The sequence below is a fragment of the Mirounga leonina genome, unplaced genomic scaffold (assembly GCF_011800145.1).
Source record: "Mirounga leonina isolate KUSES-001 unplaced genomic scaffold, KU_Mleo_1.0 Mir_165, whole genome shotgun sequence".
Taxonomy (NCBI): domain Eukaryota; kingdom Metazoa; phylum Chordata; class Mammalia; order Carnivora; family Phocidae; genus Mirounga; species Mirounga leonina.
In genome coordinates this window covers 44,910,100-44,936,463 of record NW_023270415.1, presented here as the reverse complement: position 1 = coordinate 44,936,463, position 26,364 = coordinate 44,910,100, and the positions used below count along the sequence as shown (strand labels likewise).

General features: G+C 34.6%; 1 protein-coding gene across 3 annotated transcripts in view; it reads left to right on the top strand.

Annotated features, from left to right (window-relative positions):
• The window catches only part of STK3 (serine/threonine kinase 3), a 274,685-nt gene that overhangs the window by 204,709 nt on the left and 43,612 nt on the right, over positions 1-26,364 (top strand). For all 3 annotated transcript variants that reach the window (XM_035011608.1, XM_035011609.1, XM_035011610.1), the window contains one exon: positions 2,592-2,767. In XM_035011608.1, the coding sequence (XP_034867499.1) occupies positions 2,592-2,767 (176 nt within the window). The remainder of the gene's footprint in view (positions 1-2,591; positions 2,768-26,364) is intronic.

Genomic DNA, 26,364 nt, shown 5'->3' with positions numbered 1-26,364 from the left:
ACAAATAAATAATCCTGTTATAAAATTATTCCTAAAGGAAAAAAAGAAAAGAATACTGAGCAAAGAAAGGTTTTATTTGAGGGAGTATCTTTCTTCCCTCGATCATTTGATTTACTCAGTTATTTTATAGAAAATTTACTGAGCTACACTTGTAATATTTTCGTTTTTATTCTCATACAAAGGGTACAGGTGGAGAATAATTGAGATGAAATTCCTGGATTTAATTTGGAATAAAAGGTTGCCATAGGAACCAAATTTCAATTCCAAAGATTGAGAAAGATGTCTTATAATGATAAGGCCCAGAGATGAATTGAGGGTTCTTAAAATCTGTTGAAAATGTTAATGGAACGTGTATGTCCCATCCAAACGTCAGTAATTTAACCTTGTCGGATTAACTGATTTCTTTTTTTAACAGAAGGAGATTTTAGGGAGGAAAGTTGAAGATAAAGTATCATAAACACAAAATCTTTATATTACATGTGTTGATCATTAAAATATACCTTTTCTCCTGTATTTTGTTCATTTTTAACATACCACTAAAGTCTGCTCCGACAGGGAATCTAAAGGCAGCTTTGGCTGTTATCTTGATACACTGCCCCTAAGGAGTTCTTTTTTCATGGATTTTGTATTTGAGATATGAGAATGTTCTAAGTCCTGAAAGTTTACTGTGACTATTGATGTTTTATACTATCCTAATTTTGATGGAATGCCTCAGTATCTTTTCAGGAAGTACCATTTGGGTCTCAGATGTCTTGTCACACTTATTTTCAAGCCTTTTAAAGCCTGAGCAGCTCTAATTGGAGGATGAGTCTTTTTTTTTTTTTAATTTTATTTTATTATGTTATGTTAATCACCATACATTACATCATTAATTTTTGATGTAGTGTTCCATGATTCATTGTTTGCATATAACACCCAGTGCTCCATTCAATACGTGCCCTCTCTAATACCCATCACCAGGCTAACCCATCCCCCCACCCCCCCTCCCCTCAAGAATGAGTCTTCAGATAAACAGTTTTTTGTTTCTTTTTTTTCCACTAACACATGCATATTCTGAATATCAGATTCCTTCTGACTTTACTGGGACAGATCATTCTAAAAATTGTAGTAGTCACAATTTCTCAAATTTATTATTGCCAATAGACAGTTGCTAGTAAAGAAATACTAGCAGCCTCTACTAATTCAAAAGTAATGATGTTGAAAAGCCACATACCATCTCATTAGCTCTTCCTCATGCCATCGATGTTGAACATCTGGGTGGATAATCAGAAACACTCATTGATGATCGTAGTTATTTGTGAAATTATTTGGGTAAAGGATTTGGGTTCCTACATTAGGGAACTTACAGTTTAATGAAAAGGTAAGCTCAAAAAAATATATAAAAGGCATAATTCATAGGCTAAAAATAAAAAACATTACTTTTACTAATAATTATTCTTGTTTGCTTACATTGAATCGTAATGACTCACTTGATCAGGGATTACATTCAACCATCAAAACACCAGTGAGAAAATGAAAAAGGCCTCTGGGTAGGTATTAAAAAATAACATCACTTGCAAATAAAGATCTGCAGATGTATAGAGAAAAACTTGGTTAACTTAAAAGAATAGTTACCTTAAAAACATATAATCAGCAGGGTCTCGAGCTACTTATACAACCAATGTTCATTGCAGCATTATTCACGATAGTCAAAAGATGCAATGTTCATTGCAGCATTATTCACGATAGTCAAAACTCAGGTATGCATTGCCAGATAAATGGATAAACAAAATGTGACATATACATACAATGGAATATTATTTAGCTTAAAAAGGAAAGGAATTCTAACACATGCTACAACATGGGTGAGCCTTATGGACATTGAGCTTTAGAACTTAGCTTTGGCTTTAGAACTGGGAGGTTTGAGGTAACAATAACTCACCTCAGATGAGGTGTCCAATAGTAAGCAGCAGGAAAGAGATAGAACTTAGAAGCGAGCTTTAGAAATAAAAAAATTGGTTTTCTGACTTAAAAAAAAATATGGCAGAACTCTAGAAATAGAACTTAGAAGCAAGGTCTGGGAGTTAAGAGTCAGACGTAAATATGGTAGGTGAAACCATGGGAGTCCAGGATGAGGTGGAATCAGCTGGAAAGACCAGAAGGAAGACATTTAAGATAAACCTGGGTAAGTCCTTATAACTTCTTTAGTTTATAGTGGTGCACAATGACAATAACAATGCAAGCTTACATATTTACAACTAAACACTTAGGTTTTAACATTTTACTTCATTTGACAAATTTCAAATATACTTGAAATGATTTTTAATAAAATTATGATAATTCTTGCCAAAATTCTGAAGTGTTTCTATGATCTAAGAATATTGTAGCTCTCTGCCTGATCATTAGTTGAATTCTTATGTGGCCTGGCTATTTTTGTTTTTTCATTGTTTCATTTTACTTTGTTCTTCATTAAATTGACAGTATTGGCCTTGAATCTGACCAGTGCAAATGTATTATATTGCTGAATAAAAAAAAACTTCATACTTCAATAAGAGCCATACTTCTTTAAATATAAAAATTTATACCCTCCCTGTGTTCTTTGTTTACCTAAGGAAATGCAACTTCACCACAAGTACAAAGACCGTCTTTCATGGACTACTTTGATAAACAGGACTTCAAGAATAAGAGTCATGAAAACTGTAATCAGAACATGCATGAACCCTTCCCTATGTCCAAAAATGTTTTTCCTGATAACTGGAAAGTTCCTCAAGATGGAGACTTTGACTTTGTAAGTACATTTTAATTCTTCCATTTGTGTTTTATCCTTCTTCATTTTACCATCACATTGAGAAGCACAGTTTGTGTGTTTTTATAAAATTTAGACTGTGTATTAATATTCAGCATATAGCTATATATGTGGATAGAGGAATGGTGAAACTGTAGTTTGCTTGTAGACAGGCACTTGCAGAGAAATGTAAATAATTGCTTATATCAGAGCCCAAATTTAGAGAAATGTTTAGGACTCTTTAAAATAACAACTATGTCAAAAAACGTTTTTAAAGTAATGCAAATATGAGATACTCTGACAGTAAATTCAGTTTCCAAAATAAATGATGCAAAGGTATTTATGACATAGACTTAAGACATTTGCCTCAACTTTGAAAGTTAATTGAATTAATTTCTACTTGAGTAAGTGTTAATTCCACTTGGTTTGTCAGAAATAATAGTCCTATTGTATATCTAGTTAGCATGTAAATGTCAATATAAAACTGTGCCTTATTGCTTCTTTGTTATATTTTCTCTTTATTTCTTCTGCCCTGCTCCTTATTATTCATTTCTTTTAAAGAAATGTGTATATTATAGGTATACAGTTCTGAAGCAACTGTTTCCACATCTTGAGGGAGTAAATTCTCAAAATGAGTTCTTTGATGGAGTAGAAGTTTTTTTGAAGTAAATTTTTACTTTAGCATGTTTTAAATAATGTTACTTGTACATATTGTTCTGTTCTGTAAGATTTTTTCTACATAAAATAAGTACAATCCTTTATAGCTATATATATTAATACATTTATAAGTGAATAGAATTTTAGATATATTTATCTTTAAAATTTTTAAGTAATAATAAGCCGTTTTGCTTCATCAATATGCCTCTAAATGCTTTGGGATTATAAATATTTTGATGTTAAGTACTTTTCTCCTTAATATTGTGATTATTTGTGCTTTTAAATAATCCTATGATACTAAAGTTTCAAAATCTGTCCCCAGTGTAGTTAGTATGACTTGCTAGCAAATATTAGCACTGGCACAAGTTTGCCTGAAAACATTAATTGTAACATCTGCTTATTTTTGTTTTTTCAATTTTGAAGTTAGATATTAGAAAATAAAATCTGGGGGCGCCTGGGTGGCTCAGTCGTTAAGCGTCTGCCTTCGGCTCAGGTCACGATCCCAGGGTCCTGGGATCGAGCCCCGCATCAGGCTTCCTGCTCGGCGGGAGGCCTGCTTCTCCCTCTCCCACTCCCCCTGCTTGTGTTCCCTCTCTCGCTGTGTCTCTCTCTGTCAAGTAAATAAATAAAATCTTAAAAAAAAAAAAGAAAAGAAAAGAAAATCTGTATTATCTGTAGTTCTGGTAAGATTTCATTTTAAGCCATCTACTTTTTAAAAAATCATAAATTATTTAGAATGCTGACATTCAAGCTTTAAATCATTCACGAACATGATGAATTATGTAAAGTGTTTAGCATCAAAGAACTCTGTCTTGTCTCAGTTGGAATAAATCTTAATAGCCTGGGAAACAGTTTGAAATGAGCTAGAAAGTAATGAATAAGTTATCTTGGTTAAGAAAGAGCAAGTAAAATGATTTAATTCTGCTTCAGTTAGTCTTTGCTACCATTCCCAAAACTTAGTGGCTTAAAATAGCAACTTTTTATTTGTTCACAATTTTGTGGGTGTGCATTGTGACTAAGTTCAGCTGAGTGGTTCTTCTGCTGGTCTCACCTGGGGTCTCTCATTTGGCAGCTTGACTGGATCTGAATGATCTCTCTAAAATTACCTCACTCTCATGTCTGGCAGTGGGGCCCACACTAGGCTAGGCCATATGATGCTATCAGGCAAGCCTGGCATTTTTATGCGGTGGTAGCAGCCTACCAAGAGGGTGACAGCGGAAGTTGTAAGGCCCCTTCAGACCTATGCCTAGAACCTGCACAGTGTCCATTAATAACAACATCAAAAAGAATGAATACTTAGGAATAATCTTAACCAAGGAGGTGAAAGACTTAAAACACTGAAAACTACAAAGTGTTGCTGAAAGAAATAAAAGACACCAATATATGGAAAGATATTTCGTGTTCATGGATTACAAGATTTAATATTGTTAAGATGTCAGTATTGTCCAAAGCAATCTACAGATTTAGTGTAATCTCTGTCAAAATCCCAGTGACTTTTCTTTTCAGAAATAGAAAAATCCATCCTAAAATTCATATTGGAATTTCAAGGGACTCAAATAGTCAAAGCAATCTTGAAAAGGAGAAATGAAGTTGGAGATCTCATACTTAACTGCTTTCAAAACTTACTACAAAGCTACAGTAATCAAAACAAGACAGACATATAGACCAATGGAGTAGAATAGAGAGCCCAGAAATAAACTGTCCCATTTATAGTCAAATGGTTTTTGACAAGGGTACCAAGACCATTCAGTGGGGAAAGGACAGCCTTGTCAAAGAAATGATGCTGAGAAAACTGGTTAGCCACATGCAAAAGAATGAGGTTGGGCCCTTACCTTTACATTATGTACAAAAATTAACTCAAAATGAATCAAAGATCCAAACATAAGAACTAAATATAAAACTCTTAGAAGAAAACATAAGAGAATCTTTATGACATCGGATTTGGCAATAATTTCTTGGGAATGACCCCAAAAGCACAGGGAACAACAACAACAACAAAATAGATAAACTAGGCTATATTAAGATTTTGTACACCTAGGAAAACTATCAATAGAGTGAAGAGGCAACCCATGGAATGGAAGAAAACATTTGCAAATCACATACCTGGCAAGGGGTAACATTCAGGATATATAAAGAACTACTACAACTCAACAGCAAAAAAACAAACAACCAAGTTAAAAATGAGTGAAGGACTCAAATATTTTTCCAAAGAAGATACACAAGTGGGCGACAAATAAAAAGACACTCAGTATCACTAATCATTAGGGAAATGCAAATCAAAAAATCACAGTGAGATACCACTTCACACTCATCAAGATGGATATTATATAAACCCAGAGAAAGAGAGCAAATAAGTGTTGGTGAGAATACGGAGAAAGTGGAGCCCTTCCTTATGCACTGCAGGTGGGAATGTAAAATGGTTCATCTGCTGTGGAAAACAATATGGCATTCCTCAAAAAAATTCAACATAGAATTACCATGTGATCCAGCAATTTCTCTTCTGAGTATATACTCGAAAGAAGTGAAAGCAGGGACTTGAACAGAGATTTGTGCATTCATGTTCATAGCAACATTATTCATGGTAGTCAAAAGGTGGAAGCAAACATTCTACTAGAAATTGTCATAATTAAAATTCAACAGATATTAGAATATTGAATTTAGGAAGTTGGAGGTCATTTGTGATCTTGGTAAGGACCATTTCAGTACCCAGCTTTTAAAATTTTCACACACAGCTTTTGACATGTAGCTTTCCACTGTCCCTTTTAGGCTCATTCTGGTTTTGTGAATTAGAGCATTGAGTTTCCAGTGGCCAGTTCCTATAAGTAAACTTTTGGTAACACTGTCAGTCATCATAGATTTTGGAGTCCTTCTATCAGAAAACTCCGAAATCTGTTCAAAAACATTAAACTAATTTAACAAATGTTCTACTCTCTGCTTTGGATTGTGCTGGGCACTATAGGTAAATAAATTTATAGACTTAAGATATAAATTAATTCAAACCCACAGCAATAATTCAAATATCGTGTGGTTTTACGTAAGCAGGGACTTGGTAAAGGCTGGAGTAGTTTGTGAAATTATATTGTGGGAGGGCACTGTAAGCATTGAAAGATGGGTAACGGTAACAGAAGGAGGGAAGGCAGGAGCTACAAACAATGATGTGTGTAGTAAAACATTTTGAAGTAGGAAACCACAAGGTGTATTGGATGAAAATGAATTTGGACTTTCAAGTTCATTTGGAATGATATGATAAATAAAGTGGAAAGGTAGGTCTGGCTCAGATGGTCGAAGCCTTGCAAGGAAGATTGTAAAGTCTGAATTTTTATTTCCTAGACAGTAGAAAACCACTGAAGGTTTTTAAGTTGGAGAGTGACATGATGAAAGTGTTTTAGAATATTAATCTCGATGGTAGCATGCAGGATTGATTAATAGGAAAAGACTAGAGGTAAGGGAAATCAGTTACATGAAGCAGCCTTGAAATAATATGGTAATAAAGTAGAAAAGAAACAACAAAGACAGGAGTAAGTGTAGGAGACATTAGAAAAGATTAAAAACAAATAGCTGTCTTACTAGATTAAAGAATAATGCTTTTGGTTAAGGTGAGGAACTGGATAGTAGAAGGTAAAAGTTAAAAAAAAAGAAGAAGAAGAAAGGAAAGAAAGAAAGGAAAATGCCCTCACAGTAGGAAAGAGGCTTTAAGCGGTCATGACTGGACCAGTTTCTGCAGAACTATTTCTTTTCTGATGTATACAGGGCATGTAGCCTTAAAAGGGGAGTTGGGGGGCAGGCAGGGACAGAGTTACTGGAGCAGATCTTTCTTCTGCAGCATTGATGCACCTGTCAGCTGGAACTGCTCAACTCTCATCACTTTGAGGAAAGTGGAAAATGTTGTCACAGCTACTGAGGGGAATGTAAATGGGTATAAAGAGGAGATGAATAAAGGAAGGATTACGAGGGGATGAATAAAGAATTGCCAAGAGTCTGGTGAACGTGGTAGAAGACAAAGAACAGTGTGAGAGAGGGGCTAAAGGAGTAGGAAAAGAGGAAACAAAGGCGGGACAAAGTGGAAGGGGTTTGATGGAATCCTTTGCTTACAAAGTAAGGAAATGGACTTAAAGCAAAGACAGATTTCCACTTAAAACACCAGCTGGTAATGATAAGAGAAGTCTGGTCTTATTCATCCCATGATACATTAGATACAGAATGTTAAAAAATGTGACTCATCAAAATATAAAGTGTGCTCAGGTTTATGTGTTTATCTTCCCACTTTATGATGTGTCTCAAGGCTACCTTCCAAAAGGACTAGGGTTTTATGTGGTTTCTATGTCTATTAAGTAGAAGTTGCTTAAAACAACCGAAGTTGTTTTGACCATATTTCAGCACATAGAAGGCTTATCTTTTTGCATTGAGGAAAACAGGTTTCAAGAAAGAAAAATCAAAGAGAACACTTCATTGTCTTTTGTAGTATTCGGGGCATGTTCCTAAAGGACAAAGCTTATTCAGAAAGGTACTTGCTAGACAAATGTGCAGAGTAGGTAGGAAGCATTATTTTTCTTAAAGCCTATATGCATCATAATTTGTATATTTTCTTTAAGCATTTGTCTTTTGGATTTTCTGTGAACTGTTGTTTCATGTCAGTGTTCCTGGTTGTAATGAGATGATGGGAGTATTAATTTATGATTTCACCAATTCGGAGGTAATACAAAGAGAGGATAAAATATATTTGGGCTAATTGAGCCAGTTGTTTTAACTCTCCTAAAAAACATTCTGTTTATAAAGGGTGTGCCTATGAAGATTCCTAAAACAAATGTAAAAGGCAAATCTGTTTATTATAGCACTAGTCTGATGTTTCAGTTTTTGTTAGAATTATTTCCAAACAGCCTTAGCATCCAGATTGTTTAGTGTTAAATAGAGAGCGTGTAGATCATGTTTTGCAGAAATTACAGTATCATACTTAAATAGATATATTTTGGGTAACGTAAAGATTTTGGAATAAGAACAAAAACTTTAAAAGCCATCTGTTAACCTACTATATTGGTTCCAATTTTTAAAAATGAAAAAAATTGGATTGACAATAATTACTAGTATAAGAGGGATTAGGTAAATCAGCCATTTTTTGGTCTTTGACTCAAACTGAAATGTAAGTTAACCTTTCTTGATTACGATGATTCTTAAATATTTATTCAATTTGTGTTGTTCTTTTGAGCTAATGGACACAAGAATCACCCAGAGCAGCACTAGAGGAAGAGTCTCAGTAATGGTAGCGGAGGGGGGAAAAAAAAAAAAAAGTCCTCCCCTCCGAGTATAAATTTGCCTCAGACTTTACACGATTCCTGGATTGGCAAGTTTGTGTTCTAGGGAAACAAATGGTGTTTGCAAACAAACACCTCACTGCTGCAAAACACAGAAAGCAGCAAACCCAGAGAAGGTGCTCCTGGAGCCACCCTGTGTATTTTAGGAATCGTCCCTTGTTCTGGAGAAATGTTTCTTTCTCAGGATCTTTTCACCCTCCTCCAGCAGCCAGCAGTTAGACAGGGTCCACAGGGGCGACAGCGGTGGACTACGCGAGCCCATGCAGACAGACACTTGTAGCGACGTCAGCCCTTTGGAAAGCCATCAGCGACACAGGCCCTGCCGACAGCCTGAGGTGAAGACTGAAGCCCGAGGCATCACCACTTTTTACCAGAGTAGGAGCCTGGTATCATCTGCTCTGTCTTGTTCAAAGAGATGTTAGCTAGAAGTTTCCCTTGTGGACTCCTTGGTCAAAGAACTTCTTGTCCTCTTCAGTCCCTAGTTGTGTGGACTGAGGAAACCACTTCAGTCGAGTGAAGTATTTAAGCATATTGTCATCGATTAGCTTTGCATTAATTAAGTGATTATTGTCAAGTATTTCCAGATGTTTCCAAGAGTATTAACAAAGTATGAAAAGATAACTGTAGATATTTCAGATTTATTTCTTCTGGGGTAAAGAAGAAATAAACACAGACTCTCCGGTGTTTTAGTGGAGAGCCCTGGATAAGGGTTTATGATTACAGGTGTACATGTGGCATGAACTTGAGTGTATGTGGCACATTGTGCTTTCACTATGCACTCCTTCCTTGTAGAGCCAACAGGAAATTAAAATTAATGAGAAGCCTGCACTTTGAAATACTTGCAGAATTCTTGACTATTTCAGTCCTTTGCCAGCTCACGAAATCTGTGCTGGCAGTCATGTCCAACAGATGGTGTGGCGCGTGCACAGTTCTGTCGTGTGATTGTCGAAGTCCCTGTAGAATTTTTATAAGATTTTGACCAGTATCCTGTGGCATTTCAGACAGTCATAACCTTCGTTTTGAAAGGAGAATGGCCTTCTTGAAAGATAGGTGTTATATACAGGTAGGAATAAAATGGTAATAGTTAGTCACTGGGCAATTAAGCTGAATTCAATTGATCCTATAGTAGCTAAAGTCAACAAAAACTTTAGTGTCTCTGAACTGCTACATTGGTTCCTCAGTATAATTTAATCCATTTGGCCCCCTCAGGTAGAATGAGCATTTTGCTTCCTTCTTCACAAATATGCTGCTTAAAACTTCCATCATTTCAGAAAATGTTATTTAGTGGTTGTATCTGGGCAAGGTCTACTGGAACATTAAGCTAATACTGCTTATTTAGATAATTAATACCTTAAGTTAAAACTGACTATATCATCATTTCCTTTACAAATTAAAGTGAGCAGGCCTGTACTTATTGGATTAATTAAGATAGAAAGTGCAGGTGCACTGTGTGGTTTCTTGTCATCGTGTTGGAATTTATTAAGATGTTTAAAGCACATGGCAAAAAGAGAAATGGCTTACCAAGAAGAATTCTAACAAGCATAAACTTTCTCAGAGTAATTTGTTCTTTTTAAAATGCCATTTATTTAGAACACTGTGTTGAAAAATTGGCTACTTTACATTTTAAAACAAAGATATTATACTCCAAACATATGTTATAGCTAATCTTGATGGCTGAGGAAGTTATTTTGACTATATGGGCTTTCTGTTCATAACCTCATTTTGAATGTTTGGTCAATAAGCAGTGGGGACTGTTGGGATCATTACATCAAAAGAGATGTTAAGAACCAATCGTGGCATTTCGGATCAAAGAGTGAACAGTATAATTTATCACCTTTTAATTTAAGACTGATGTCCCATAGTGCTTACTTCTTAAATAAACCATTAGATTTCAAATAAGTTGTTAAGACTAACTGAGGTTACTAGTAATGCATATATCAGGTTGTGTTGATAATAAAAGAGTTGTTTTTTACTTAAACTGACTTAAATGAAATTTCTTTAAATCTGAAATTATCTTTGTACTTTATACTTAATTCATATTTTCAGAATATACATGGTAGCTTAGTGTCAGAACCCTTTATGTAAGTAGCTTTCATCATACTTCCCGACATAATCTTTCTCAGTTAAAAGTATACTGTTCTTTTTGGGCTTATTAGATTTGTTGGCCTAGTTAAACTAAGAAGGACACCATTCTCTCCCATCCTGACGTTAGGTTGACAACTTTTCCCTATAGTACTTCTCACTCATTAAAATAGAAAAGTTTCATTAGGTTGGATTCATTATGTTGGAAGACTTTCCAGTAAATAATAGGTTTTGTTTTGTTTTGTTAATTCAAAACCTAGTTGTCTTTGATTTAAAACCAAACTAGTTTGGGTTCATAATTTTATCTGTCAGTAGCAGAAAAATCTTCTTGCTGTAAATATAGACAGATCTTAAAGAGATAAATGAAAGAGGGAATCAGAAACTAATATATAGTAGTAGATAAAAGAATTTTGGAAAACAAATATCTTAATTTCATTAATTCATTTTGAAGAGACATTTTTGGTGGTTCTTAATAAAGGACCTATTTTTTCTTTATGAATTAAGTAATAGTGCATGTTTAAGTTGATATACAGTATGCAGTATAATTAAAGTTGTTGTTAATTATTAAGGTGTTTTACAAAAAGCTCAGGAGCCTGGGTTAGAGTATCAAGTTGTAATTCTACAGGCCTTCAGTTTAGTTTTTAACTTTCTGTATTAATGTGAGAACGTGTGAAGCTACATAATAGTCAAAGTTATAAATGTATAAATAGATAAAAAGCTAATAATCAGCCATGCTTTTTTAGTAACTAGTCAAATGAAATGAGTAGTCTAATTGTGAATTATTGTTGCTAATGGACGAAAGATCTAAAACAGCTAATCATTTTAGTGATTATATTCTTTGATGAAAAGAAATTTACTGTCCTGTTAGAACTTCAGTGATGGTACAAAATTCCTGAAGTTGCCTTACTTTTGATTTTAAACATTTAATCATTCTTTCCCTGACTCTGAACAATGAAAGCTTTCCCTTATGCATATCTGCATAAGGCACAATAGAAACAAGATACAGATAAGTGCTGCCCTTGAGTTTCAGAAATCAGTTAATTACAGCTAATATCTGCAAGCAAATTCTATTTTTCCATTTTCTTTTATTATAGTATTATAGGTAGAATCTTACAGAAAAATATTCTTTAAATAACTGAGTTAAGGAAATTAAGTCATTGTTCAACCCTTTTAACAGTCTAGGAGTCAGCATTTAACAGTAGCTCTTTAGATATGGTAGAAATTCACCATTTTTGTTGTCTTTTTTTAAGTTTTTATATAAATTCTAGTTAATATACGGTGTAATATTAGTTTCAGGTGTACAGTATAGTGACTCAGCGTTTCCATGCAACACCCAGTGCTCATCCCAACAAGTGCACTCTGTAATCCCCATCACCTGTTTTACCCATCCCCCGACCCAGCTCTCCTCTGGTAACCGTCAGTTTGTTCTCCATAGTTAAGAGTCTGTTTCTTGGTTTGCTTCTCTCTTTTCCCCCTTTGCCTATTTGTTTTATTTCTTAAATTCCACATGTGAATGAAATCATACCGTATTTGTCTTTCTCAGACTGACTTATTTCACTTAGCATTACACACTCTAACTCCATCCGTATTGTTGCAAATGGCAAGATTTCATTCTTTTTGATGGATGAGTAATATTCCATCGTGTATATATACCACATCTGCTTTATCCATGTATCAGTTGATAGACACTGGGGCTGTTTCCATAATTTGGCTGTTACAGATAATGCTGCTGTAAACATTAGGGTGCATGTATCCCTTTGAATTAGTATTTTTGTATCCTTTGGATAAATACTTAGTAGTACCATTGCTGGATTAGAGGGTAGTTCTATTTTTAACTTTTTGAGGAACCTCCATACTGTTTTCCAGAGTGGCTGCACCAGTTCACATTCCCATCAAAAGTGCAAGAGCGTTCCCCTTTCTCCATATCCTGCTAACTTAACCTCTTGTTTCTTGTGTTGTTGATTTTAGCCATTCTGACAGCTGTGAGGTGATATCTCATTGTAGTTTTGATGTACATTTCCCTGATGATGAGTGACGTTGAACATCTTTTCATGTGTCTGTTGGCCATCTGGATGTCTTCTTCGGAAAAATATCTATTCATATCTTCTGCCCATTTTTTAATAGTTTATTTTTGCTTTTGTTTCCCTTGCCAAAGGAGACATACCTAGAAAGAAATTGCTACGGCCAATGTCAGAGAGGTTACTGCCTATGTTCTCTTCTAGGATTTTTATGATTTCAGGTCTCATGTTTAGGTCTTTCATCCATTTTGAATTTATTTTGGGGTATGATATAAGAAAGTGATCCAGTTTCATTCTTTTGCAAGTGGCTGTCCAGTTTTCCCAACACCATTTGTTGAAGAGACTGTATTTTCCCATTGGATATTCTTTCCTGCATTGTTGAAGATTAGTTGACCATATAGTTGTGGGTTTATTCTGGATTTTCTGTTCTGTTCCATTGATCTATGTGTCTGTTTTTGTGCCAGTACCATACTGTTTCGTAATAAAACTTTGTAATATAACTTCAGTTCCAGAATTGTGATGCCGCTAGCTTTGCTTTTCCTTTTTCAAGGTGCCTTGGCTATTCAGGGTCTCTTGTGGTTCCATAGAAATTTTAGGATTGTTTGTTCTAGCTCTGTGAAAAAAGCTGTTGGTATTTTGATAGGGATTGCATTAAATGTGTAGATTGCTTCGGTACTATAGACATTTTAACAGTATTGGTTCTTCCAATCCATGAGCATGGGAGTGTCTTTCTATTTTTTTGTGTCATCTTGAGTTTCTTTCATCAGAGTTTTATAGTTTTCAGGGCACAGATCTTTCACCTTTTTGGTTAGGTTTATCAGAGTTTTATAGTTTTCAGGGCACAGATCTTTCACCTTTTTGGTTAGGTTTATTCTTAGGTGTCTTATTGTTTTTGGTACAGTTGTAAATGGGATCAATTGCTTAATTTCTCTTTCTGCTACTTCATTGTTGGTGTAGTGAAATGCAACAGATTTTTTAGATTGATTTTGTATCTTGCGACTTTACTGAATTTGTTTATCAGTTCTAGAAATTTTTTGGTGGAGTCTTTCGGGTTTTTTATATATAGTATCATGTCATCTGCAAATAGTGAAAGTTTGACTTCTTCCTTGCTGATTTAGATGCGTTTTACTTCTTTTTGTTGTCTGATTGCTGTGGTTAGCCTTTCAGTACTACGTTAAGTAACAGTGGTGAGAGTGGATGTCCCTGTCTTTGTTGTCATTTTTAAAAGCATTTTCCAGAACTTAGTCAACCTGTGAGCTTCCTTTTCTATTTTATAAGTTGCTCTCATCTGTGAGAATTTCTTCCTTGTTTAGAATCATTTATACTTTTTTTCTCTTGACTCCATATTAAAACTATCAAGCTTTCGTTCATTAGGATACTATGCCCTATTTTGCTGTAATTCATGATAGGAAGCTGCATTAACTTTAAAACTTCAGCATCTGACATTGTTTCCTAAATACCAGTTCTTTAAGTTCAAAGTGGTATGTGCAGTTGGTTTGCATGTATTTTACTGCTCAGAGTTTTTCTGTCCTTTTGCTTCTAGCTAATAAACTAGGTATTACTAAAAATAATAGCCAATATATATTGAGTTTACTATGTGCTGAGTATAGTTCAAAGTACTTTCTTGACATTGATCCTTTGCAGAAGGTATTATTGTTATCCCCCCCCCACACACACCTTTTTTTTTTTTTTGCAGTTGATGAAACTAAAGGACAAATTAATTAGTTCAGTAGCCAAAGTCACATAGCTTCTAGGTGGCAGAGCCAAAATTTGAACCCAGGTAATAATGCTTTAGAGAGTGCTCAGTACTACTTAACAATTACAATGATACTGAGCCTTTGTGAAGAGGTTAGCTTGCGTGCCAAGATAAAGTCACTAATCAAGAAAAGGAGAGGATGGTTTAATCATAGCACCAAACCAAACTGGGTAGAAGCACAGCTGAAGACCATTAGAATAAAGTAGGTATTCCGGACGTGGGGTGGGCAGAGGTGCAGGGTCCAGAATGAGTTGGCTTTGCCAGCAAAACAAAAGGATTTCTGTACACTTCAGCTGGGCCAGAGAACAGTCTTAATGCAGATAATGCCTACTGAACAGAGTAATATTGGATATGATGCAGGAATGATCTAGGTTATAAAGACTTAACAGCAAGCTGAGGCTGCTTCTAGCATGTATTTAACCTTAATCCTGTGAGCAGTGGATAGCCAGTACAGACTTGTTATCAGGAAAGTAACTTATCACATTTGGTTTTTTTTTTTCCCCCCAAAGATTTTATTTATTTATTTGTTGGGGGCGGGGGGAGGGCATAAGCAGGGGGAGTGGCAGGCAGAGGGAGAAGCAGGCTCCCCGCTGAGCAGGAAGCCTGATGTGGGACTCAATTCCAGAACCCTGGGATCATGACCTGAGCTGAAGGCAGACGCTCAACTGACTGAGCCACCCAGGAGTCCCTTATCAAATCTGTATAGAACCACACAAGATCCTGAATAGCCAAAGATATCTTGAGAACAAAAGAAGCTGGAGGTATCACAATTCCAGATTTCAAGATACACTACAAAGCTGTAGTAATCAAAACAGTATGACACTGGCACAGTATATAGACACACAGATCAATGGAACAGAATAGAAAGCCCAGAAATAAACCCATGCTTATATGGTCAATTATGACGAAGAAGGCAAGAATATACAACAGGGAAAAGACCGTCTCTTCAATAAATGGTGCTGGAAAAACTGGACACCCACATGCACAATGATGAAACTGGACCACTTTCTTACACCATATGAAAAAATAAACTCAAAATGGTTAAAGACTTAAATATGAGGCCTGAAGCCATAAAACTAGAAGAAATTGTAGGCAGCAATTTCTTTGACATTGGTTATACTAACATTTTTTAGGTATGTTTCCTCTGACAAGGGAAACAAAAGCAAAATTAAACTATTGGGACTATACCAAAAGAAGAAGTGTTTTCACAGCAAAGGAAACTATCACCCAAACAACAAGGCAGCCTGTTGAAAGGGAGAAGATATTTGCAAGTGACATATCTGATAAGGGCTTAATATCCAAAATATATAGAGAACTTACACAAAAAGGCAAAAATACCAAAACTACATTTGGTCAGTGGCTCTCTTCAAGCTAGGGAGAACTTGTCCCTCATCTTCCTCTTTGCTATGAGCATTAGACGTCACGGATAGCCAAAGACTCTCACTAGCATTCTTTTTTTTTTTTTTTATGTTATGTTAATCACCATACATTACATCATTAGTTTTTGATGTAGTGTTCCATGATTCATTGTTTGCATATAACACCCAGTGCCCCATGCAGAACGTGCCTTCCTTAATACCCAATCACCGGGCTAACCCATCCTCCTCCCCTCTAGAACCCTCAGTTTGTTTCTTAGAGTCCATAGTCTCTCATGGTTTGTCTCCCCCTCTGATTTCCCCCCTTCATTCTTCCCCTCCTGCTATCTTCTTCTCCTTCTCCTTCTCCTTCTCCTTCTCCTTCTCCTTCTCCTTCTTCTTCTTCTTCTTCGCCTTCGCCGCCGCCTTCTTCTTCTTCTTCTTCTTCTTCTTCTTCTTCTTCTTCTTCTTCTTCTTCTTCTTCTACTGTATTTTTTTTTTTCAGGGGTATAGGTCTGTGATTCAACAGTCTTACACAATTCACAGTGCTCACCATAGCACATACCCTCCCCAGTGTCTATTACCCAGCCACCCCATCCCTCCCACCCCCCACCACTCTAGTAACCCTCAGTTTGTTTCCTGAGATTAAGAATTCCTCATATCAGTGAGGTCATATGATACATGTCTTTCTCTGATTGACTTATTTCGCTCAGCATAATACCCTCCAGTTCCATCCATGTTGCAAATGGCAAGATTTCATTCCTTTTGATGGCTGCATAATATTCCTGTGTGTGTGTGTGTGTGTGTGTGTGTGTGTGTGTACCACATCTTCTTTACCCATTCATCTGTTGATGGACAGCTTGGCTCTTTCCACAGTTTGGCTATTGTGGACATTGCTGCTATAAACATCGGGGTGCATGTACCCCTTCGGATCCCTACATTTGTATCTTTGGGGTAAATACCCAGTAGTGCATTTGCTGGATTGTATGGTAGCTCTATTTTCAACTTTTTGAGGAACCTCCATACTGTTGTCCAGAGTGGCTGCACTAGCTTGCATTTCCACCTACAGTGTAGGAGGGTTCCCCTTTCTCTGCATCCCTGCCAACATCTGTCGTTTCCTGACTTGTTAATTTCAACATTCTTTTATAAGAATAAATATTACTGACTAGATAAATACATTTTAGAGCATTTCATGTTTCTATCTCTACAGAAATATTTTAGTTTGTTCCTTCATTTGTCATTTATGCAGTGAACATTTTTTGGTCCTCACCACGTGCCAAATGCGATATACTCATAATTTAAACAAGTTGCTGCCCTGGAGAAGCCCCCAGTCACTGATGGGAGTAGACATATAAGCACTTAATTTCACCCAGAGATCACCTGGCCAGACCTGCCAATCTGAAAAATGATTGTAGTGAAAACAGTAGGCTCAAAAATTTAAAAAGGTAAAAATGTGAAATTTTAATTGAAACTACTTTTGACTGAACAGTCATGTTTGACTGACATTCAAAAATTCATGCTAAGATTACAGAAATTCTGGTGGCCTTGGATACACAAGACCATGCAATCACATGGACCAGACTGGTAATTCTTATAGATTACAAATATTGATATAAATATAGATTATAAATATTTAGCTTTAAGTTTCTTCCAGAGAAATTTAAATAAGGTAATAGGTAATGTCTATTTTTACCTACTTTTTACTAGGGAATTTTTAGCTTCGGGGCGCCTGGGTGGCTCAGTCGGTTGGGCCTCTGACTCTTGATCTCAGCTCAGGTCTTGGTCTCAGGGTCATGAGTTCAAGCCACATGTTGGGCTCCACGCTGGGTGTTGGAGCCTACTTAAAAAAAAAAAAAAAAGAAAAATTTTTAGGTTCATGCTAATATTAAGTGGGTACTGTGCACATGTGACACATACTTGTGTATCTGTTTAGTTCTGGTTTCTGCCATCTAGAATCCTTTAATTAGACTTGAAAAATTATATTCATTTTGTATCTCCAAGATAATACTTTATAATTTGTTTACCCTATAAACATTGAGTCTGAAAGTTTAACTGAAAATAAACAGAATTTGTGCAAAGGAGCTTAGAAAAATTCAGGCCAAACATCATCATCTCCATTTGTGGTTATTATATTTGAAAGATTAAAAAAAATCACATCCATTCGAAAAGCTAAAGGCTATTTTTAAATGTGATACATATGGAATTTTTCATCCCAGTATCTGTTTCATAACTAAAATATTAAAAAACTGTATCATGCATGTCAGTTTTGCTGTTGGTAATAATTTAATGTGTATACTCTAAGTTAAATGAATATACCTCTAATGTCACCTTTATTTTATAATTTAGGAAAAACTTGTTTTATATTAATACTTAATATGAAAAAATAAAACCAGCTTCTAACAGCAGGGGAAGTACTTCTAAAACATTGGAACTTTTCTGTTCAGGCTTTGTTTCTATGTTCAGATACATAATGTATTTCCAGGGGAAAGTGGATTATATTTATGTGCCCATATATTTCCCTGGGTCATTGTTAGGAAGCTATTATTTAAATTCATGATAAATTCTAAAAAGAAATGATAACAGTCTAAGAGAAGGCATTCAAGAAACATACCAGTTCATACTTTTACTCACTTTCTTATTAATGTATTTCACAGAAGATTTGGCTTCTTATAATTAGGGTAGCATCAATTAGCTTTTCTTTAAGAGAAAATGTTCTAAAATACTTAAGCATGGCTATATATTCTCTTTCTGATTCTTAGAATAGAAAGAAATTTCATTTAATTTTTTTTGTATCTCTAATGAACAAAAATAATCACAGGCATTATATACAGGTATATCACAGGTAGCTACTTCATATTTTTAAAATTAAGTATCTTACATTGTTATATTTTAAAATTTGCTAGATATATAAATATTAAATTATTAGATATTGTATCTGAAGTGATTCAAATTCAATACATATGAATAAGCACTTGTTGCACTATATTCATTTATTTAATAGGAACCAATTTTTAAATTAGTATTTCCAGACCATGGGAAAATATTAATAAGGTTAACATTGAGGTTAGAACATGTTATTATTTCTATTTTTTGAGACTGACTTGGGATTACTTGGTTTAAATATATATTAATATGTAAGATTCTACTTTTAGTTACTATTTTTAGAGTAACATACCAACAATTAAACCTCTTTTTTAGTTTTTAATCTTTTGTTTATTCAGCAAAAGTATTGTAAGTACCCTCTCTGTGCCTTTTTATTTCCCTTTAAAAATTAACTCAGTCAAGGGAACTACTTGCAAAACATCCCTATACTGTGATCTACTCTTCCCACTTTACTCAGAATAAAGGGCTTCCTACTTTATCTGTATGTAGCTGTTAGACTTGAGATCCTAACCCCTAGTCAAATCAGATGCTTGCAAAATTGAAGCAAACCACTGCCAGTGACTTTATTAAACTTAACAAAGAATTAGTTACTTGTGAAACTAATGGAACATCTTTATTTTTTTTTTGCCTTTGATTTTTTTTATTATTATGTTATGTTAACCATCATACATCATTAGTTTTTGATGTAATGTTCCATGATTCATTGTTTGCGTATAACACCCAGTGCTCCATGCAGAGCGTGCCCTCTTTAATACTCATCACCAGGCTAACCCATCCCCCCACCGCCCTCCACTCTAGAACCCTCAGTTTGTTTTTCAGAGTCCATAGTCTGTCATGGTTCATCTCCCCCTCCAATTTTCCCCCCCCTTCATTCTTCCCCTCCTGCTGTGCCTGGGTGATAGACATTGGGGAGGGTATGTATTATGATGAGCACTGTGAATTGTGTAAGATTGTTGAATCACAGACCTGAACTTTTCTGTTCAGGCTTTGTTTCTATGTTCAGATACATAATGTGAAACAAATAATACATTATATGTTAAATATATGTAGAAAGTAAAATAATACATTATATGTTAAAAAAACAAGTAATACATTATATGTTAAAAAAAAAAAGGAAGAAGATAGCAGGAGGGGACTAATGGAACATCTTTAGATTTACCTTTAGTCTGTTTGGTGTTTCACTTATTTGTTCAAATGTGAATTCTGGCTGTAAAAAAACTGGTTTTAAATATCTTATATTAATCATTAATATAGTTCAAAAGGATACTAGTTCATAATATTATTAAGAGCACCTCTGAATAAATCTTATAACTGGTTAGGATTTACTTACAGTTTAAAGGAAAAAGTCCTCTGATGTTACAGGGCTAAAGGAAGAAGGAAAATCTGTGGGTAGGGGTAGGGAACATGGGGCCATTTGGTCTAGTAAAAATTTTGTAATTATTTGCAAAACTGATTAAGAAATTGCAAGGAGAACAATAGCATACATAAGCGACTTTTGACATAGACAAAAGTAGGACTTGCATATTTGGGGGGTGGCTCTGGATTAGGCATTAAATTGAATTTGACTGTTAAATAATACTTAATAGCAGCATAAGAAAATGGAACCTAGTGTCCCTGGTAATCCTTTCTTCATTATGGAAATTCATTATGTATTAGAATGATAAGTTTCAAAATTATATTCTTTCATTATGCCAGTTTCTGCTCTGATTTTTTTTTTTTATATTTGTGTGTAACCTGAACACCAGTACTGACAGGATTCATTTTAAAGCCTAGTGCTTTTGTTTTTTAAACCTTTCTTTTGAATTTATTCTATGTTACCATTTAATCAAATGCCTTGATATTGAACCCTATAAAATTTCAAAGTAAAGAACTTATTTTTATTAAATAAGAAGTGACTTGAATAAATGTTAATGAGGAATAGATATCTTTCAAATAAAAGCTTAGCAAGTGTTAGAAAAGTATTAGATTAATTTTTATGGTTGAGTTCTATTATTCTATAAGTATCTTCTATGAGTAGAAAAATAGGATTTTTGATAGAATATGCAATACTAATTTTAATATGCAGATAAATTATTTAATATTGATAAACTTTAGGTTTACTTACAGTCTTGTTAAAAGACTATTTGTTAGTCAGAGTATGACTGTGTTCTCATTTTATATTTGTTTTATTCCCCAGTATGTACTTTGATTTATGGTCAATTGAAAGTTTGAAAGTCTTAATCTATGATAAACTCTAAACTTAGGTTTATGAGATTGGTTTATTTTATGCCATTGTTGCTAGAAAAACTGATTACTAGGTAGGAGTAATCAAATCAAATCAAAATTTAAAGTATGTCAAAGTAATTTTCCGTAATAAAATAATTCCATTAAGATGTTTTCATTAAATTCACCAACCTATTAATAATCTGCATAATCATCATCAAACTGAACACAAGGTTTACAAGGTAGCTTATATAAAACAATCAAAGTATTTTAATGCTATGAATCTAGATTTTTTTAAACAAAAATACATTTTGCACATACACACATATACACACACCCCTCTATCCAGAATTGTTATGAGCATGAATTACATGTGCAATTTTAAGAGGTTTAAAAGTAAAACACAATTTATATTGATGGGCCAGCCATAAGAGTACTTAGGAAAACCTTAGAGAGCCGCCTAAGAAATTGCTATTTAATCCTGTCTAAACATATTTTGTCCAAGTGAAGAGAGGGAAAGGTATTTTGTTCCCATAATTATTTTACTTTCTACAAGTTCCCTTTCATCATATGCTGAATCTCTATCAGGTTAGATCATTAGACAAACTTCTTAGATTTAAAAAAGTCAAAGGTAGATGATTAGGAAAAGACTTGATTGGGCAAATTTGGGATGAGTTTCGGAAGGCTTTTTATTTTTTTAGATCGATTTCCCTGAGCTTTTGTTTATTCATTTTATAAGGCATGTAAGAATACATCATTAGTTTTTAACTTGACCTTTCCTAATTCTTTTGCATCTTAAAAGAGATCAAGACCATATGTTTAAGATATTTACTGGGAAACTTTCAGAATATGTGCACCAATAATTTTGCTTACTTTAATGTCTGTCATATTGTGATAGTAATTCTTAGTCCTCAGTTGTTCAGAACTTTATTTTAAATTCATTTTCCCATAGTATTTTCCTAAATTATGTCTTGTTTTCAATTAATCTAAAACATCATCAGCTGTAACTTTAAAAAAAATTTTTAACAAGTTTATTGAGATATAATTCACATGTCGTATAATTCTCATTTAAGGTGTACAATTCAGTGGGTTTGTTTTTTTTTTTTTTTAGTATATACACAGTTGCGCAGCTATCACCACAATCAATTTTAGAATATTTTCATCACCCCCCAAAGAAACCCTCTACCCATTAGTAGTCACTCCTCGTTTCCTACCGACATCCCCCTCCCCCCAGCCCTAGGCAACCATAATCTCCTTTCTGTTTCTATGGATTTGCCTGTCTTGACATTTCATATAAATAGAATCATACAGTATGAGCCATGACTATTTTTTCTACCTCTCTGCTAGATAGGGGATTATAATAGCAGGATGACAAGAATATCTTTTTGACTTAGGAATTTACCAACTCTCAGAATAATAATAGATAATACAAAGTATTTCTTAAGGCAGCATAGATGTAACTTGAAGTCTGAAATAAAATATTTCGAAGTGGACTCTCAGGACCTTAAATACTAGGGTAGTGAAATTTTCTGTATTGAAAATCGGTTGTAATACATATATAGTTATGCCCCAAGAGCCTAGCTCATCCAGCGTGGGAGTCTTGATTTTCACACTGCTTTTCTCCCTGGGTCTGGCCCAGGATAACTTCCCTTTTTAGTCTCTGTTAAACTTGCCTTACAAGAGAACCACCCTGATCTCCTTGTAGCCTGTTTGCAGTGACCACATAGCTTGGGTTTTCCTGGAGAGTTTCTGATTGCACATATTCCATGCCAATGTCAAACCATGTGTTGTGATTTTTTATTTTAAAAATTTGATAACTGTATACATTGTTGGGAAATGTGGCTCCACCCATCTTGACCTAGATAAACATAATTCGTAGGTAATAAATACAGTGATTTTTAAAATAAATATTCTCTCAGAACATTCAGTGAATTTATTGTGGGTAACCTTTCAGTTAGCTTTATTATTATATATTTCCCAAGCTTTCTGTTCTTCAGAATGATATGTAGTCTCTGGATATTAGGTGATTTTATAGACTTACCAACCATCTTCTAGTAAGCAGTAATGTAGGAAAATGTACTTATTCTCAGAAGATGTGTGCTGAAGTATTTAGGTGTGAAATACCAGGATGTTCAGCATATACTTTCCAGTGGTTCAAAGTAAAAAGTGTGTGTGTGTGTGTGTGTGTGTACAAAGCAAGCAAATATAGTAAAATGTTAACAGTTGTTGAACCAAAGCAGGGCATATAGGTGTGTTCATTGTACTATTATTTTAACTTTTCTAGGGATATTTTAAATTTATCACAAAGGGTTAGAGAAAAATATATATAGTCCCTTTCCCTTTATGTAAGTTATGTTTTGCTCCTTTTGTCAAGGTACATAGCATTTAAAAATATATGACCCAAGACAACATACTAAATTATGTTTCGAAGTTGTTTTAATTTGTATTTGTTTCTACCTTTACCTTTTTAATAATTCTTACATTTGTATTTATATTCTTAAATTTTGTGAACCAAATATTGTATTTACAGTTAAAGAATAATTACACACGTGACCAAATACCCACCACCTAGGTCAAGCAATATCAGTTATCAATACCAGTTCCATAGAAGCCCCCTGTGTATCCTCCTCTGCTCCCCATAGAAATACCCACTATCCTTGCTTTGTGGTAATTATTTCTGTTCTTTTCTTTGTAATTTTGCCAACCAGGTATGGATTCTTAAGTATATATATATGGATGGATATATATATGTATGCATTATATATGTATATATATACATACACACTTTTTTTTGAGTGACTTAACACAAATTTATTCTTAACATTTCTTGTAGTTGAAGTCCAAATGAATCTGATTGGTGTGGAGTCAAACTATTGATGACACCCTAGGCCCTGGGGAATGTTAAGAAGTATGTTTTTGAGGACCATCCATGTTGATGCATGAAACTCTAGTTCATACATTTTCAGTGTTGTATAGTATTCCGTTAAATGATTATTCCATAGTTTTGTATGTCCGTTCTCTGTTGACTAATGTTTGAGTCATTTCTCATTTTTTTTTTACCATCACAAACAGCACTGCTGTGAACGTTTTTGTACATGTTTCCCATTGCTCAGGACTCTCTAACTCTTGCTGTTGCCAGATTTTTGAATTTCTACCAATGTGGTAGCTATCAAATGATCTTCTGTAACAGTTTCAGTTCATGTTTCCCTGAATCACCAGCAGGACTGAATATAGTTTTATGTGTTTCTCGTGGGTTTGGCCTTTCTAGTTTCCCCTTCTTAGAAGTACCTGTTCAAGTCTTTTAGTTTTCCACTAAAGTTGTCCTTTCTTATGGACTATAGGTGCTGTTCATACATTCTGGATTTTTTTTCAGTCATATTGTGCTACAAATATAGTCTCCTATTTTATGGCTTATATTTTCACTCTCTGTAGCGTTTTTTAATGACAGAAATTCGTAGTTTTAATATAACTGAATTCATTATCCTTTGTTAAGGTATACACTTTCTGCATCATATTTTAGAGAACATAAATATATTTTGTTGACCTCTAAAATTTTATAGTTTTGCCTTGCATGTTGTTTTGTTTTAATTAATAGACTTTATTTTTTAGAGAAGTTTTAGGTTTACAGAAAAACTGAGCAGAAAGTAGTTTCCAGATATGCCCTCTAGCTCCCTTCCATCACCAACCCCCCCCCATATCTCATATTAACAAGTTATATTAGTGGGTTACATTTATTACAACTGATAAACCAATAGTGGTACATCATCATTAACTAAAGTCCATAGTTTACATTAGCATTTATCCTTTGTATTATATAGTTCTGTGGATTTTGACAGATACATAATGCCATGTACCCACCATTACTGTTTCATACAGAATCATTTCACTGCCCTAAAAAACTCCCCTGCACTCCACCTATTCATCCCTCCATCTCTTCCCTCAAACCTCTGGCAATTATTGATCTTTTTTTACTGTCTCTATAGTTTTTATTTTCCAAAATATCCCATAATTGGAATCATGTACAATATATAGCCTTTACAGCCTGGCTGCTTTTACTTAGCAATATACATCTGAGGTTCCTCAGTGTCTTTTCATGGCTTGATAGCTCATTTATTTTTATTGCTGGATAATATTCCATTGTATGGATACACCACAGTTTATTTATGCATTTACATATTGAAGGTTATCTTGGTTGTTTCCAGTTTTTGGAAATTATGAATAAAGCTGCTATAAACATGGTGCACATGTGTGTGTGGACCTAAGTTTCAGTCACTTTGGTTTTTGAGTCAAATAGGGGTCCAATTTCATAACTAGTCCCAGTACCATATATTGAAAGGATTGAAAAATCCATCCTTTCTCTATGAAATTCCATCTCTGTTGTAAGTCAAGTGTCTATATATGAAAGATTCTATTTGGAGGCTCTCTGTTGTATTTTCTTAGTCTATTTGCTTAATTAAACCCAAATACCATACTGTCTTAAATATTACAGCTTTAATAGAAGTCTAGCTTTGTGGTAGAGCAAGTTCCCCCACCTTGATCAACTGCTTCCAGAGTCCTTGGCTACCCTTGACCCTTTGCACTTCCATGCAAATTTTATTTTATTTTACTTTATTTTTATTTAAATTTGAGTTAGTTAACAGATAATGTATTATTTGTTTCAGGGGTAGAATTTAGTGATTCATCAGTTGCATTTAACACCCAGTGCTCATTACATCATGTGCCCTCCTTAATGCCCTTCACCCAGTTACCCCATCCTCCCACCCGCCTCCCCTGCAGCAACCCTCAGTTTGTTCCTTAGAGTTAAGAGTATCTTCTGGTTTGCCTCCCTCTCTGTTTGTGTAAATCTTAGAATCAGTATATCACGTTGCACAAAAATTTCTGTGAGATTTGGAGCGGACTCTATTAAACCTTTAGGTCAATTTGGAGAGAATTGAGATATTTAGGAGTTTTGAATCTTCCATTTCATGCATAGTATATCACTTCATTTAGGGTTTTTTTTTCTTCTTTTTTAAGTAAAAAGTTAAATTATTTTCCAAAGTAGTTTTTTAATTGGGTGAATTTTTAAATACTAAGTTTGTGTTAAGAAAATACAGATAAACACAGCAGATGAAAGTGGGACATTATGTTGTTTCTGAAAAGATGAAGAGGATCGGGGGGGACCAGTAAAAGAGACTAACAAGGGACAATCAAGGAGGTAGGAACCCAGGATAGCATGGTATCCTGGAAGTCACATGAGAACAGTGTTCTAAAAGCGGAGTGTTCTAAAATAATTCACATTCTGTTGAAGCTCAAGAAACATGAGGACTGATAATTTACTGTTAGGGAGTTAGCAACAAAG